A 16,967-nucleotide genomic window follows, 5' to 3' on the forward strand; every position below is an offset into this window, starting at 1 on the left:
TTTTCTGAGAACCCTCCATACTGTTTTCCACAGTGGCTGTGCCAGTTTACATTCCTACCAACACTGTACCAGGGTTCCATTTTCTCTAAAAATTGTAAATTTTCTTCCTAGAGGTAATTGACATGGTAGTTCAGTAATAACATAAGATCAGGTGAAGTCTAAAGAAATTTTAGAAAACCTGGATAAAGTAAGAAAACATCTGTTCGCTGGCATCTGAATGTTAGAGAGACACCAAGACATGTGGGCCAAGTTCTGGAGAGAAGGGAAACACAGACGCAAGCTTGACATTTGGTGCAGCTTTTCTCCTTGGGGCATTTGCGGATTCAAATCTTACAGCCTAGGAGCTGAAAAGCCAAGGAGTTCAAAAGACTCTAACCACAGAAGCTGCTGGCATCCCTTGACTTGTAGGTGCAGCACTCTAGTCCTGCCTCTGTGGTCACTGCCTCCGCCTCTTCTTTGGATATAATCTCCTCCTGTCTCTCACTTATAAGTACACTTACAGATGGCACTTAGGGCGAGGATAGTCTCAGCTCAAAATCCTTATATCCGCAAAACTTTACCTTGTAAGGTAACATTCTCAGGTCCCAGGGATTAGAGCCTGAGATCTTTGGGGCCACCAGTCAGCCCACTGTAAGCCCTAAACGTCTTCTCTCCTGAGGAGGGTCTAGGCTGGGCAGAAACCCCGACAGACATCTACCAGAGGCCAGATTGAGAGCCCTTTTAGAAGGTCAATTCTCAGCTCATTTGGAACCTTGCTATTGCCCTTTTTTTTTTCTTTTCTTTTCGGTACGTGGGTCTCTCACTGTTGCGGCCTCTACAGCTGCGGAGCACAGGCTCTGGACGCACAGGCTCAGCAGCCATGGCTCACGGGCCCAGCCGCTCGGTGGCATGTGGGATCCTTCCGGACTGGAGCACGAACCCATGTCCCCTGCACTGGCAGGCAGACTCTCAACCACTGCGCCACCAAGGAAGCCCTGCCCTTTCTTTTTTCCTCCTGTTTGTCCTCAACAGGGGGAAGCATTAAGAGTAAATGAGGGGCTTCCCTGGTGGAGCAGTGGTTCAGAATCCGCCTGCCAATGCAGGGGACACAGGCTCGAGCCCTGGTCCAGGAAGATCCCACATGCCGCGGAGCAACTAAGCCCGTGCCCCACAACTACTGAGCCTGCGTTCTTGAGCCTGCGAGCCACAACTACTGAAGCCTCCATGCCTAGAGCCTGTGCTCCGCAACAAGAGAAGGCCATGGAATGAGAAGCCCGCGCAACACAACAAAGAGTAACCCCTGCTCGCCACAACTAGAGAAAGCCCGGGCACAGCAACGAAGACCCAATGCAGCCATAAATTTAAAAATAATAATAATAAAAAAAAATGCATTAGCAGATTTTGTGTTTCCTCTCATCGTTAGTGTATTGCTTTCATTCCTAAGACCCTAAAAAATTGGAAACCACTCCACTTACCAGGAACACACTTTGCAACACGGATCCAGGGGAAGCTGTTTTCTTCCGTAGACACTTCATGACCCCGGTTTCCACAAGAGCAGGCACTGCTGGCTCTGCCAAGTTGCTGGAGAAGGGCACCTTATCTGCAAAGTCACGAATCCAAATGGGCCCCCATTGCCAAGGGTGGAAGGAAGTTGTTTGGCTTAGCTTCTTGGGGGATCAGAAGATTGGGAGTTCTGGGGGGGAACTGCAGGTACCTTGCTGTCCCTTGGTACAACGTCAGGGGAAAGAAAGATCGCTGGTAGCTTCTCAGAGCTACCAGTTGGGGCTGTGCAGAGCGTCTTAGTAAATGCCATTTTGGTTGCAAATAACAGAAACTCAAACCGGCTGAAGCAAAAAAGGGGATATCTACGGGGAAGAAAAGATGGCTCCTGCCTGTCCAGACTCCTCCGCTTTGCTTGCCCTTTGATTCTCTAACCTTCCGCATTTCCTTTCAGTAAACTCCTTTTCTGTTTAAGTTAGCCACAGGAGATTTCTGTTGGTTGCAACCAGAGAATCTTGAGTGATACAAAAAGTCCTAGTGGAACCCAAGGGCAGGCATTGGAATGGGCCTTTCCAAGGAAAGAAACCAGGAACCAGAAAGTCATCAGGAATCAGGGCAACTTTCTGCATCAGTTGGAATGCCTTCAGCTTTTTTGTTTTTTCCTTCATGGAGCTCATAATCCATTCATTTATTCAATAAGCAATTATTGAGTATCTATCCTGTGCCAGGCAACCTGGTAGGTCTTAGAGTTCCATACAGGTATAAAATATGCCAAGACCCCTGCCCTCAAGTAGCTCACATTCTAGTGAAGATAAGACATGTGAGCACATAGAGTATATTCACAACACAGAATAAGAAGAGCTATGCCATGGACACATATACACCAGCAAACATAAAATAGATAGCTAGTGGGAAGCAGCCGCACAGCACAGGGAGATCAGCTCGGCGCCCCACGACCACCTAGAGGGGTGGGACAGGGAGGGCGGGAGGGAGGGAGACGCAAGAGGGAAGAGACATGGGAACACATGCACATGCATAACTGATTCACCCTGCCACAAAGCAGAAACCGACACACCATTGTAAAGCAACTACACTCCAACAAAGATTCAAAAAAACAAAAACAAAAACAAAAACAAAAAACAAGAACTATGCCAGAGGGATGAAGCATGACTGTCTTCATAGACCTAGAAAGCCCAGATGCAATTACCCTGGTAGAGAGGGCCTGGGCAGAGAATCGCAGGTAGGTGAACCTGTGTGCACAGAGAACATGGTATGTATGAGAAGCTGCAAGTTTGCAACATCCGTGGAGCAAAAGAGTTCTTGCAAAAGTAGTGGGAGACGTGGCTGAAGAAATTGGTTGAGGATGAAGCATAAAAAACCCACTGAAGTGTGATCTTTTTTTCCTGAGGAGGCATGGGGGAGCCCTGGAAGATTTTTAAGCTGTTTGAGGACATGGTCAATTCTCTGGGTTTCAGAAAAGTCCCTCTGGAGTCTGGGATGTGGTGAAAGCTGGGCTGGACCTTTCACCAGCGGGCATGCTCAGTCGCTCAGGAAAGGTTTTCGCTCTGCCTTGGGAAATTTTTCACGCTGCTCTGGCAGCGGAGCTCGGCCCGCCCACGGCTTCTCCTCACTGGATTGGTTGAACTCAGGGAGGCTACCAGGAGGCCCAGTTGACCTCCCAACTCCACACCCCCGCCCCCGCCCGTTAACGCTCTGGGCGCGCGCTGCCTTCAGCTTTAAATAACAGAAACCTGGATGTGGGTAGATGGTAAAAATTTGGAGCCCCTCCCAAATGAACTCTAGCCATGTGGCTTGCTTTGTCTGATGAGATGTTGGCAGACACATGGCAGGTGGAGACTTGAAAAGTGTGCTTTGGGGCTTTCTCTCTCCTGTTGCTCTTGGAAACCTGTACCCACCACACTTGACCTGGTCTGGCCTGCTGGGTGATGAGGGACCACACCAGGCAGAATCAGATGTCCCAGCTGAGGCCTTTCTAGACCAGGGTTTCTCATTCTCGGTACTATTGACATATTGGATCAAATAAGTCTTGGTTGTGGGCAGCTGTTCTGTGCACTGCAGGATGTTTAGCAGCATCCCTGGCCTCTACCCCGAGATGATAGGATCACCCCCACCCCAGTTTAACAACCAAAGTGTGTCCAGACATTGCCAAATGCCCCCTGGGTGGCAAAATCGCCCCCAGGTGAGAACCACTGTCCTAACCCAGCTTGCCTGGCAATGACCAGGCAGGCATGTACACGAAGCCACCCTAAACGAGCCCCAGCCAAACCCACCAGACCAGTACAAGGGGCCAGCTTGACGCCTGGAATCATGAGAACTAATAGTTGCCATTTTAAGTCACTAACTTTTGAGTGGTTGGCTCCACAGCACAAACAGGTACATCTGACTACAGTGGCTGAAACTGATAGGATTGATGTATTTATACAACAGGATGTACAGAGGTAGGCAGTTGAGGTACAGTGCAGAGCACAGTGATGCCACTAGGCTCCCACCCAGGCTTTTCATGTCGTTCCACTCCACTGTCCTTTGAGGTGGGCTTTGGTCTCTTGCTTGTTACCTGGTGATCCCCAACATGGCTGTTCCAGCTCCAAGTCCGAGCTCCAGGAGAGGAAAAGGAGACAAGGCAAAGGGACAAAGAGAAAAACTTTCTCCTAGCAAAGCCTTGCCTTTAATTCCAGAAGGGAAGCCCTGCCCAGGGCCTTCACCTGCATGTCACTGGCCAGAACTGAACAACACAGCCAGGTCTAGCTGCAAGGGAAGCTGGGAAATGAGGGCATTTCACATGCTGCTTATAAAGTAGAGGGAGGCAATGACTAAGGGGCTTGTAGTGTCTGCTGCACTGTCTCTCTGGGGGTCGTCTTGGTTTCTTCTTCTTTTTTTTTTTTTTTTTTGCCACACGGTGTGGCTTATGGGATCCTAGCTCCCTGATCAGGGATTGAGTCCGGGCCCTTGGCAGTGAAAGCGCAGGGTGGACGGACAGGGAATTCCCTGGGTCTTGGTTTCTTGTCTCTACCTGTTGCTTATCTATCCTGGCCATGTCTTTCTAAGACTGGCTTTGTTTCTCCAAACACAGTGGGAGAAATGGCCACCCCAGCTGGGAACTGCATCAAGACTTTCAGCTCCGGGCCATTAATGACCTGTGTGGTAACTCCGTGTCCCACTTCCAAATATCAAGGGCACAGGTGCTGATTGGCCCAGCTTGGGTTCGAAGAGAAACCTGATTGGTCTGGCTTGGGTAGACTATCTACTGATCAGCCAGTCAGGTGTGGCCAAGAGAGCAGCAGTAGGTAGGGTAAACCTGGTTGGGGAATGTGCATTCTCAGAGAAAGGGGTGTGTGGCTGAGGAGACACCTAAAGAACCATCTAGTTCAAGGAGTGAAGAAAGGACATTGCCATTGTGGGTTGCAATGTTGATACGATAAAGATTAACACGTCCTTTGAAAGACCTCAAATACAGTGGAGTCACATAGGCATTACATTTAAGTTATGTAAATTCAAATATTTGTATTCAACCAAAGTATTTTTTTTCCCACACAATTTGGCTTCCAAACATGAGCCAGCTACTTAACTACTGCCTGACCAAGTGATCTTTTCTGGTGCTGGAGATTGCCGTTTTGGATTTGGGGGATATGGTACAGTATAAGTAATATGTTCTTTATGGAAAACTGCTGGGATTTTCAAGATTATTTTTAAGGTCAGGTGATGCTCACCCTTCTCACTGTGTAAGAAGCACCTTTAGAGGAAGATCATGCAAATCATTTTTCCCATTTCCTTCTAGTTTTAATCAGTATAAAGAATGCATTTGGTTTCAAAATATCAAAATACTTTTATTGTGGCTTTTTAAAAATAAAAAATAAATGATATTCATGGCTTCTGGCTCTTCCTCCTGTTTTGTTTGGTGGTCTCTGGCTGTACAAGAAAGGCGGGGAGAGAACAGATGGCTGGAGAGAAGGCAAAAATGAGGGTCTCTTCAAACACCACAGGAAAGGGGTGTGTCCACCTGGGCAGTGTGTGTTCTTTGATGACTGGGTACTTGGTCTGTCCTGATGGCCTGGGACTTGACCTACTGGGCTGTCTTGGTGCGGCAGAATGGGCAGCGTGAGATGGAGTTAGAAACCTGGGTTCCAGACCCAATTCTTGAATTTACTAGCTGTGTGACTTTAGACGGGCCATTTAACCTCTCTGGGCCTCAGCTTCCTCATTTGTAAAATGGGGAACATAATGTTATTTACCTCCCAGGGCTTGAGAGAGGATTAGATGAGAAGTGTTTTGAACACCACAGAGTGCCATATAAACATGACTCACTGTTATGGAAGCGATAAAACTGGTTGCTGTTCACATTTATTATAATCAATTCAGATATAAATGCACTATACCATGGCCCCAACAGCCCTGAGGTTACCATTCTGTCCTGTGGCCTCAGTACACGTCCTCGGTTTTCTCAACTGCGGGCTTCTCAGAGCTCCTTGGAGGTGTGACATTTGGTTTTGTCACTACCCAAACACATAATTGCATCTACCAGGCCTAGGAGTCTGAATTTCAAACTTATTCTTCATATGCCTGCGTATGTTTACATTCATAATATCTGTGAAAAGAACCCCTCTCCTCACACACTCCAAAATACAGTATTGTGCAAAATACCAGTCTAGGAAGCAACATACTAGGGTAGCAACCTTTAATGTCCTAAAAAAGCATCTTAGTAGTTTGACGCAGAAGAGTTACACTGACTCAAGGAGGATCACGCGAGGCCCAGCGGGGCGACGTTTCTAGTTCCTTCCACCAGGTTTAGAAAACAGAAGGCTCTGGCTGGATTTGCTGGACATTTCTCTCTTCAGCATCTCCCTTCCTTGGTCCATCTTTGGGGTGCCTTTTCTGGCTCCAACCTACAACAAGCAAGAGCAACAAATGCCCAAACTCTATAATTGTAGGGAGATCCCCAAATATTTCTCAAATGGCATTTTTTGTTACTCAAAATAAAATCTTTGTTGTAAAAAATATTTATATACACACATAGACGTGAGCAAAATGAAGGTAAAATGATCCACCATTATCACACTACCCACAGGTAACCTTATTCACATTTTGGTGTACTCTCTTCCAGATACACAGATAACGTTTTCTTCTTACATTTGCATCTTTTTTTGAACCAGGAGTTTCTGATTATAGGCAATTTCATTGGGATGGACTTTCTCTCGAAAAGCTGTTACTGAACTGAATGCCTTATGTCTCTGATGTCTTAGGAGGGTAAAATGCAGCATACTCTAGGGGGTCTGTCTAACCCTTTTCTGAGCACTACTCCTGGATCCAGGCAGCCATGTGTGTGACTCTGTCCCTGGTCATAGCTGATCGGGCACTTGGCACGGGCTGGGCTTTTAAGATGGTCACTCCCAGGATTTGGGGTTATGGACTCTAAGATGCTACTTGCTTCCTGGGCTGGTCCTTTGAACTGGGGGACCATGAGGTCATTCCTTCCTGTCATATGACTGGAGAGAGCAGAGATCAGGGGAGCCACACAGAGACACAGAGAGGAGATACGGCCTGTGTGTGCGTGTGCGCATGCTTGTGCGTGTGAAAAAGAGATGATGCCTGAGATCTGATGGCTTACCAGTTCTATTTCGAGGCCAGGCTCTCTTTCAGCTCCCAGTTTTTATGAGGCACTCACCCCTATATCCTTAAAAAAGCCCCCTCCCCCTCCCTTTTTTTTTTTTTGCGGTACGCGGGCCTCTCAGTGTTGTGGCCTCTCCCGGTGCAGAGCACAGGCTCCGGACGCGCAGGCTCAGCGGCCATGGCTCACAGGCCCAGCCGCTCCGTGGCATGTGGGATCTTCCCAGACCAGGGCACTAACCCGTGTCCCCTGCATCGGCAGGCGGACTCTCAACCACTGCGCCACCAGGGAAGCCCCAGGTGGTTCTTATCAGCCAACTTGGGGTAAACCTTCTTCTAAGACTTTGTGGCTGAAAATGTAGTCTGCAGAGCTGTGCTATCGGTACCAGCTGGGAGCTGTTCAGAAATGCAGAATCCCAGGCTCCCCCCACCCAAGACCTGCTGAGTCAGAATCTGCATTTCAACAACATCCCCATATGATCCGTGGACACCTTTGAGTTGAGAGGCGCCACTGTAAACTATCCTCTAATTGGCTGGTTTCTGGAAAAGTAAGTAGCCGTTTTGGCCATGTGTTTCCCCTGATATGCATGAAGAGAATGACTGAAATACTATTGGTCGGTCTTGCACTCACTTAGACACAAACCAGGACCCGCAGTAACGACTGGGATTTGTATCAATAAAATCAGCTGCGGTATATAAACAAAGTACCATTTCTAGACATTTCAATAAGCTTGCCTCTTCAAGTTGATCTTCAAGTTGATCTCTGAGTTTTAGGATTCAAGCTTCATGTTAATTCCTCCTACATCATTCACCCTCTTTAATTAATTTAGCTCCCAACAAGGAGTTGCTGAGATTCCTCCATCTAAGTACGCGCCCTCTGTTTCTCATAGGAAAGCCCATTTCATCAGTTTCCAGTAGTAAAGAGAAGGATGGGGACCACCTTACCGATTTCTCTTCCATTAGCCGCTTGACTCTGGCTTTCAGCTTCTCCTCTTGCTGTAGCCTTTCCTCGGTCAGCTTCTCCTTCTCTGCCAGATGCTGCCGTAACTCTTCTTGCAGCAAATACTGCTGAGTTTCCCGAGAACTGTTGATCTTCATCTGAAATGAGGGGAAGGGGAACTGCAGCTGATGGGGGACAGGACTAACGCAGGAGTCATTTCCACTACCTTTGGGGGGGGGGACAAAGGTTCACGAAACTTTCTTCAAAACACAGAAAAATGATGCTTAGCTTAGTAACTAATAGCGAAGTAGTAGAGCATCGTGGTTAAGAGCTCAGACTCCAGATCTAGATAGAATCTCAGCTCTAGTTCTTTCTAGACACTTCTTCGTATAGAAAATAAGCAGGTGAACTAAGGCAGGCCGTCTTCCTCCTCATTCATCCCTGCCGGCCGCTTGGGTGCGGGATTCCGTGGAGAGCACGGGCCCGTGAAGGGGCTCTGCAGCACGCCTACCTGACCTACTGCCCTTTCCAAATTGGCTTTAATGAGGTTTTCTCTGTTCCTCATTTCTTGCAGCTGAAGCAATTTCCTTCTGGAATCCTGCCGAAGCTTCTCTTCCACCTGAAAGGATGATGAAAGCGTGGGCTTGCTGCTAATGTGATCATCATGCCCTCTGGGGAAACTCTTCTGGGGGGGCTGCTAATGGCAGTGGAGGAGTCCCTGAGGGGTAGGGACAGCTGCAGCCCAGCAGCAGGGGTCACAGGCATGCACAGGGTGGAGGCAAACTCACAGGGAGTTGCCCCCTACGGGAAAGGGCCGAGCTCTGCACCCGGGGCTCAACTATGTTCTACCGCACACTCCCATCCCAGCTCGGTCCCTAACAAGCCGTACGACACTCGGAAAGTTATTTCACTGCTCCGTGACTCAGTGTCCTCATCTGTCAAAGGGGGATGATGATACTAGTATCACTGCATAGAGTTATTGTGGGGATTCAATGTTTGGAATAGTGCTTAAGGGCTCTGTGAGTGTGTTAAGTACTGTTGTAACCTATGAAAGGTGGACGGGAATGTCCGCCGTACAGTCTCGTTCTAATAACTAGTGATGGGTACTTGGAAATGTTATGATTGGGTTTATTATCATAACTGTTTGTCGTTACCACTTTGAGCACACTCACTGGTGGTAACCTCTCTGGAGGCTTGCTAAAGCAATGTCTATTAAGAATTGCAGCCTGCCAAGGAAGGCATTTAAAGTGGAGAAGCTTGCCTACTTTTCCCCCCTTGCTTAGGTAACAGTCAACGCACGGTAAGCTTGGGAGTGCTCCACGCTACCCTTGGCTGGCCAGTGTAGGCCTCGCAGCTGCTCAATTCTTGGATGCACCTGCTGAGCCCTGGGCCCTGGCACTAACAGGAAATGAGGCAAACTCTCGTAAATAAATGGAAAGTTTTTGTGCTGAAACAAATTCACAGGCTGTGTTTTTAGGGATCTGAAGAGGGGGATCACAGGGATGTAATAAAAGACCCAGAAAAGCCCTTAAGAGCTTTCTTCTGAGTAGTGTGGTCCAGTGGAAGAGCCTCTACCCAGCTCCGTTACCTTGGAAAAGTCATCTAAGCTCTCTGGGCCTTAGTTTTCTCCCAGGTCTAAACATGCTCTGACTTCTATGTCAGCAGCCTTCTTCATGTGCTGCAAAAGCCAAGTCCAGCCTTGGACTCTGCACCTGTCTGTGTTCTGCATGAACAGCCCCCGTTCCCGTCCCCAAGCCTCAGAGTCACCCTCAGCGTCCGCCCTGCTCCCTCTCTCACACTCGGGGGTCTCACGCCTGTCCACCAACCCCTCTCACATGCAAGCTGGACTGTGACAAGTGGCCTCCTCGCCTCGAGTTTAGTTTCTTCCAGTGCAATCTTAACGGTACTGTGAGAGTTACCCAGCTGTAAGGCAGCTCTGTCCAACAGAAATTTCTCCAGCGGTACAGGTACTCTGAGCGAGGCTGTGTTGTCTAATATGGCAGCCATCAGCCACATCTGGGGATCGAGCACTCGAAATGGGGCTGGTGTGACGGAGGAACTGAACTAAAAATTTTAGTTAATTTTCATTAATTTCAGTGTAAACAGTAGCATGTGGCTGTTTGCTACGCCAGCGTCACTGAAGTCAGACGAACCTGGAGTCAGACAAAACCGACTGTGCCATTGGGCTAGTTACTTTACTAGTAACTAGTAGCCTTGACTTTCTCCTCTGTAAAATGGAGAGGATGATTTCTAGATCACAGCGCTGTTGTGAAGATGAAAAGATGAAATGTTCAAGGTAACGCCTAGTACGTGAGAAATTGTAACTATCATTTTCACCCTGATTACTGTCCACGAATGTCATTGCATCAGTCACTTGTTCAGAAGCCTTAGTAGCTCCCCACTGCCTGTGTGGTACAGAGCCCAAGCACCTGAACTAAGGCAAAACACCAAACCAGGGATTTAAGAAGCCCCTACGAACTCTGAACGAGGTAAATAAAACTGAATCCACACCTAGATAAACCATAATAAAACTGCTGGAAATCAAGGGAAAAGACAATCTTAAAAGCAACCGGAGAAAAAGACAGATTATGCAAAGGTACAACAGTTAGGCTTACAGATGACTTCTAAATAGGAATAATAGGAGCCACAAGACAATAGTGACATATCTAAAGCTGTATCTAATGTGCTGAAAGAAAAGAATTGCCATTGTAGAATTCAATACGCAGTCAAATGTGTTTTAAGAATGAAGGTTAAATATACATCTCCAGACAGACACACAGGCACATCTGAAAATTTGTCATCAGCAGAGCCACAATGAGGGAAAACATTAAAGGGTATTCTTCAGACACAAGAAAAATGAACCCAGGTGGGTGATCAGAGATGCAGAAAAGATAAGCAACAGTAAGGGTAATGTGTGGATATGATACTGACTATAGCAAAACACTACTAATGTCTTGTGGGGTATTAACTATCAAGAGGAGTTTAGAAAATGACAGCAATGGCTTATAAATCTGGAGGGGGTAAGTGAAGTTAAGGTGTTTGAAACTCATTGCACTGTCAAGGAGAAGGGCATAATTATCAACTACTATTGCCTCTTGGGAAGTTAAGAATGCAGGGCTTCCCTGGTGGCGCAGTGGTTGAGAGTCCGCCTGCCGATGCAGGGGACATGGGTTCGTGTTCCGGTCCGGGAGGATCCCACATGCCGCGGAGCAGCTGGGCCCGTGAGCCATGGCCGCTGAGCCTGTGCATCCGGAGCCTGTGCTCCACAACGGGAGAGGCCACAACATTGAGAGGCCCACGTACCACAAAAAAAAAAAAAAAAAAAAAAAAGAATGCATATTGTAGTCTTCAGGATGACTACTAAGAGAATAGTAGAAGAGTGAAAAACTTAATTAATGTGTGATTTTGGTGAGTCAAGGATGAATGCTATTGTCTAACTATTACTAAGAGAATAGTAAAAAAGTGAAATATTTCCAAGCTAATAGAGGGGGAAAGTGGAATAAGAGAAAACCATCCACTCAGAAGGAGGCAAGAAAGGACAGAAAAAGGAACATAGCACAGATGGTACAACTGGTATTGAGCAAGTAGATTTAAACCCCAGTACACGAGTAATTACATAATATAAATGGACTAAAAGTCAAAGATTGTCAAACTGGATTTTGTAAAAATGATACGTTATTTGAAGGCATATGTCTAAACCTTAAGACAAAAATTGACAGAGAACATATGAAAAAGATATGGTATGAAAACTCTAACCAACAGAAAGCCAGTGATGAAGCTAAATGACAAAGGAGACGTTAAGGGAGAATCACTACTAGAGATGAAAAGGGACATTTCATGATGATCTAAAGTTTTGCTCTACAGGAAGTATTAGGATTCTAAATTTATATGCACCTAGTAACACAGCCTCAAAATATATAAAGCAAACATCGTTCATATTAAAAGAAGAAACACACAAATGACAAACATGTTGAGATTTTTAAAAACATTCTCAATGATGGAACAAAAAGACAAAAAAAAATCAATATGAGAATTTAAGTTGGAACAACATCATTGGCAAACTTGGTTTAATGGATCAATTCTTTCTTAGATAATTTCACAATTAAGATCTAAAGGCAGTCTAGGGTAGTGGTTACACACAGGAGCTTTGGAGTCAGGCAGACCTGGATTCAAGTTCTGCCACAACTACTTTATGCAAGTGAACTTGGATAACTTCCTTCACCTCTGTGAGCCTCAGTTTTCCCAACTGTAAAGTGGGGTGAATACCAGTATAGACCGCATGGGGTCATTGTGAGGATGAACAGAGATGATGCAGGTGGAGTGCTTGCCCCAGAGTGGTTCCCAGGCCGACCTGTCCCTGCCATACCTTGCTCTTTTCCCGCAGCATCATAGAGATCAGGCTCTGCTCGGTACTGCTCCTTTTCAGCTCCACCCTGAGCTTCCTCATTTCTTTTTCCATGTCATGGATTTGCTGAAAGAGTTCCAACAACAGGGAAGTCAACTTCAGAACTCATTTCATCCGGTTCATTAAGGCAGAAACCGAGTCTGGGATTCGCTTCATTCCTTCCCTTGGGGGACAATTCCACATCTTTGAGGCAAAGTAGACTTTCTTTCAACGGATGCAATGAAAGGGCTGGGTGAGGGAAAATTTGAGTTTCTTTTGAAGATCAGCATGGATCCTGGATTAAACAGTACAAGATACCTATCCACTCATTAGAATCTCTTTCCTTGGGGTATATTTTTGAGTTCAATCTAAATAAGGGCTGTTTGGAAGACACAATAGGCACAGTTTGGAAGAAAAGAACAATGAAATTTTTCTTTTTTCTCATTTGAGGCAGAGAAGTGTGCTCCTGACAGAGAGAAGAACACACGTCTCCTGCCCCCGTCCCAGGCACCGTCCTTCCCAACGGATGGAAAACGTATGCCTGGTGATGTGCACGAGGGTTCGGGCCGGTACAGGGGGTGAACATTTACATTGAGTGGTCATCTTTTCTTTGTATTCATTTTTATGTTCACCTTCCATAGAAGGCCAGTGATACATTTGCTTTTTATTTTGTTTTTATGAATTGTTGTAAAATTGAATGTATTTAAGCAAAAATACTTCAAGAAGAGTTGTGTTAATAGCAGTGCTCAGGGCTGTGATAAAACTTGTGACAGTGGATCATGAAAGTCTGGGCATCACAAGTCCAGGGGTAGGGACCACGGTGAATTTCTAGCAGCATATGGTGGCCACCTCCCATCCCTTTCCCCAGGGGAAACCTGATGAGGGACCTTGAGCCAACTGCCCAGAAAATCTGGGGAGAGTGTGTTTTCCATGGTCTTTTCACCCATCTCTTTGAGGCCAGCAAATCAAAGAATTAGGAGACTACATTAACAGACAAACACCCAGAAAGCCCCAGAGCTTGTGCTAGCTAATGGGCCAAGGAACCACTCCAAAACCCTCAAGGCCACAACCTAGGCTTTCAGTGGACACCGAGGGGTCAGGAGGTTCAACGCACGGTTTTGCAGAGTTTTAACTCTTTCTCTTGGGCTTCCCACTTCTCCTTCTGGGCATCTTCCTTCTGTAAATCTTCTTTCAGCACTGAGCACTATGGAGAAAAAGGACAAGGCCACGGGGGCTTGGCTGGGGGTCCCAAGTACCTGTGTTCACACCCATGAGTGTTTCCTGCTGTATAACCCAATCACACCTCTGAATTCTGAGAGGCGAGACCATTTGTGTGATGGGAGCACGGGATCCTGCAGTGGTTCCCAGTTCATGCCTCTCATGAGTTCTGAGGAATAGAGCGTCTAAATTCCTCTTCAAAAGCCAGCAAACTTCACTGCAGGGGAAATCCAGCTTTGTAGACTCTGGGTACTTAGGGTGCAGGAATTGGGATGTTTTCACGCTGTGACTGGTGAGGGTGGAGGGGGCCGAGCCAGTGAGCTGGGGTCCATCTTAGGGCTTTTGTGCAGGTTGCATCTGAAAGACACAACTGCCCCGACTGGTGTGGAGGGGTAAAAGGAGCTGTCTTGCCCGAGGGCGGCTTGGCAACAGGCATTAACGGCATAAGGATGGATGTGCCTTCTTTTGACCCAGCAATTCCCACTTTAGGAATGTACCTTAAGGACAATGACTGGAGAAATAAGTAAATCTGTAGTTTCAAGGATGCTCTTCACAGAATTGTAACAGTGGAAGAAAAAAAAAAAAAAGAGGAAACAACCCAAGTGTTGTTTAGAACAGCAGACCACTTATAACACTGGGTACATCCAGGAGAAAGTATGTAGATTTTAAGACGAATGATAAGAGCGTTGATTTATTAGAATGGGAAAATAATAAGTATTTAAAAATTTTAAAAATGTGCATAGTATAAATTCACTATAAAATGATTGATTGATTGATTTCTAGGCAATATATAGAAACAAGACTGGAAAAACAGACATGAACATATTAACACTGATTTCTCAAGGTAGCATTTTCCTCTCCTCTCTTTTTATTTTTTCTTCTCAATGTCATCTACTTATTTTTGTAAAATTAACACACATGATGTATGTCATTAAAAAAAAGGCATCTCAAATGTTCACAAGAGCAGTACCCTTGGTGGTGACAAACCCTTGTGCTATTGGCCAGCACAGTCTAGAGGAGAAGGGACCTCATTCCAAGGTCAACGAGGAAGGGGAAACGGGGACATAAATCATCCAAATGCATTTCAGGAGGTAGAAGAGCCAAGAAAGTGCTGTCTTTGCAGACTCCTTCTACTTAGCACCAGCTCTGCATCCCCTTCCCATCAACAACACACACACACACACACACACACACACACACACCCCACATTAAACAGCTATAGCACATGCCTGGGAAGACACTCTGCTTGGGAGAAATGAATGCAGAGGGCTTGGCCAGGCAGCCGACCTCAGGCAGAGGCAGAAGAGCACAACTAAAACCAGCCTCCCACTTCTCGGAAAATGATTTTGTCATCCCCATTTCACAGATGGGGAAATGGAGGCCAAATAAGTTACAATAAAATAAAGCTCTGGGATGGGACCCTGGTCTGTCTGATCCCAAAGCTCATGCAGTGCCTTTCACCAGCTCCAAACTGGATATGGTACTACGTACCAGGTATTACTTACTGTGCCTTTTCCTTGGAACCTCAAGATCTGTTCTCACCCCACCCCCATGCAGACCTAGCTATCGGGTAGCCTCTGGGAATCTCTGAGTTGCCACCTGAGATGAAAGCTTTGAGGTTTTACCTTGACTCACAGAAACAGGCACATCATGCAAATACTGAGAAATCTTATCCTATAGAGTCAGGATTCTAAAGTTAGCATTGAAGGCAAGATTTGCAAATAGTCAAAGTTACATGTAAAAAGCTCTTTGCTTGCCTACCACGTTCATCTTCCATAGAGGCATTCTACACACTAAAGTCTAAGGAAGAAATGAGAGTCTGCGTGTTTGCATCTGGATCTTCAAACGTTCTGCTTTGAAGACAATTATGAGAACCAGTGGTGCTGGGACCACGATGCAGCCGTGTGGTCATCCTTGCTCACAGAGAGATCGTATTCTGCTTAATATTAAACTTTGCAATGGCAGTATATGCTCATAGGTGTGTTTGTTGCTGGGATTAAACAAACTCATTTATAATAGGGGTTAGAAAATGTTTGCTGGATTTGAAAATATATTATGCTTCTTCTGAGCCACATACACACTGTCCTTTGAAAGGCTTCAGAGAAGTTGGCCACCTGCCCAGCAGCTACCCTCCCTGTGTCCTTGGGCACTGGCCTCATCTCACCACCGTGTGTCATGTGACTCCACTGTGTCTGCTTTTTGCAGCTACAATTTGCTGATGACCCGACACTCACTCTGGAGCTGAGGGCTTCGAGCTGGTGATCCTTTTCTTTGTTCTCACTTTTCAGTTGATTCACCTCCTGTTGTAGTTGTTGAACTTGACCATCCTTTACTAACACGTCTCTTTGCAAAGATGACACCATCTCTGTAAAAGAACCAAACAAACCAAAACAAAAGACTCATGGAGGTCAAAGAGACAGGAAGGATTATTGGCAACACTGTGGCTGTCAGCCAACGTTCGGACAAGACCTTGCAAGCCTGGGCCACCACCGGTGCCCGCTTAGAACTGGGGAGGCTTTTTCCAAGGGTCCCAGAGCAGGAATGGGAATGAGAGCAAAGTCCACGGAACAGGGTTTGAGGCTTCAGTGAGAATGAGGGGCAGTCAGCACCAGCGAGAGGAGAAACCTTTGGGGGCCCCTTGTGGGCACAGGCCAGGCAAAGCTGGGAGGAGAGGCCACACCATGGGCCTGGGAAACAGAGGCCCAGCACACGGAAGGTCCAGGAATTCTTCTCCAGAGGCCAGGAGACGGGCGTGTGGCAGAGGGCACTGCTGGACGCTATTGATGGGGTGGCTGTTTTCACAGTCCTCTGAGTTTGGACCCCTCTCTACCACTTATTAGCTTGGTGGTCTTGGACAAGCTATTTCACCTCCCACTGTCTGTCCCACACAGAGTTATTGTAAGGGTCAAATGAGACGGTATGTCCCAAGAACACAAAGTGGCTAAATTATGTTTGTTCCATGGCGCCTATGATTTTTCTCGGCAGCCAGCTTCCAAAATGGCCCCAATGATTCCTGCCGCCTAGAATTCATGCCCTGTGTAGCCCCTCCCACCCTGAATAGGGCTGCCATGGGTAACCAATATGATACTGTGGAAATGACGGACTGTTTCCTCTCAGGCTGGGTCATAAAAGACACTGTGGCCAACTCTTTGCTCGCTCTTGAATCACTCACTCTGGGGGAAGCCAACTGCTGTGTTGTGAGGACACTCAAGCAGCCCTAGAGAGAAGCATGTGTGCTGAGGGACTAAGGCCTCCAGCCAATAGCCACATGAGCAGCCATTCTGAAGGGGGATCCTCCGGCTCCCCCCGAGGCTTTAGATGACA

The 16,967-nt window shown here is 46.7% G+C and overlaps 1 protein-coding gene across 1 annotated transcript; it reads right to left on the minus strand.

Annotated features, from left to right (window-relative positions):
• Nucleotides 1-6,231: 6,231 nt before the first annotated feature.
• Nucleotides 6,232-14,110, minus strand: LOC308610195 (uncharacterized protein). The gene is made up of 5 exons (XM_081259428.1): nucleotides 13,540-14,110; nucleotides 12,408-12,512; nucleotides 8,553-8,660; nucleotides 8,047-8,199; nucleotides 6,232-6,380 (listed from the first exon to the last, which is right to left on the minus strand). Exons 2-5 carry the CDS (start codon nucleotides 12,498-12,500, stop codon nucleotides 6,264-6,266), a joined length of 471 nt encoding a protein of 156 aa, XP_081115554.1. The 5' UTR covers nucleotides 12,501-12,512; nucleotides 13,540-14,110; the 3' UTR covers nucleotides 6,232-6,263.
• Nucleotides 14,111-16,967: the final 2,857 nt, after the last annotated feature.

Source organism: Mesoplodon bidens, assembly GCF_964165515.1.
Source record: "Mesoplodon bidens genome assembly, contig: HAP1_SCAFFOLD_116, whole genome shotgun sequence".
Lineage (NCBI taxonomy): Eukaryota > Metazoa > Chordata > Mammalia > Artiodactyla > Ziphiidae > Mesoplodon > Mesoplodon bidens.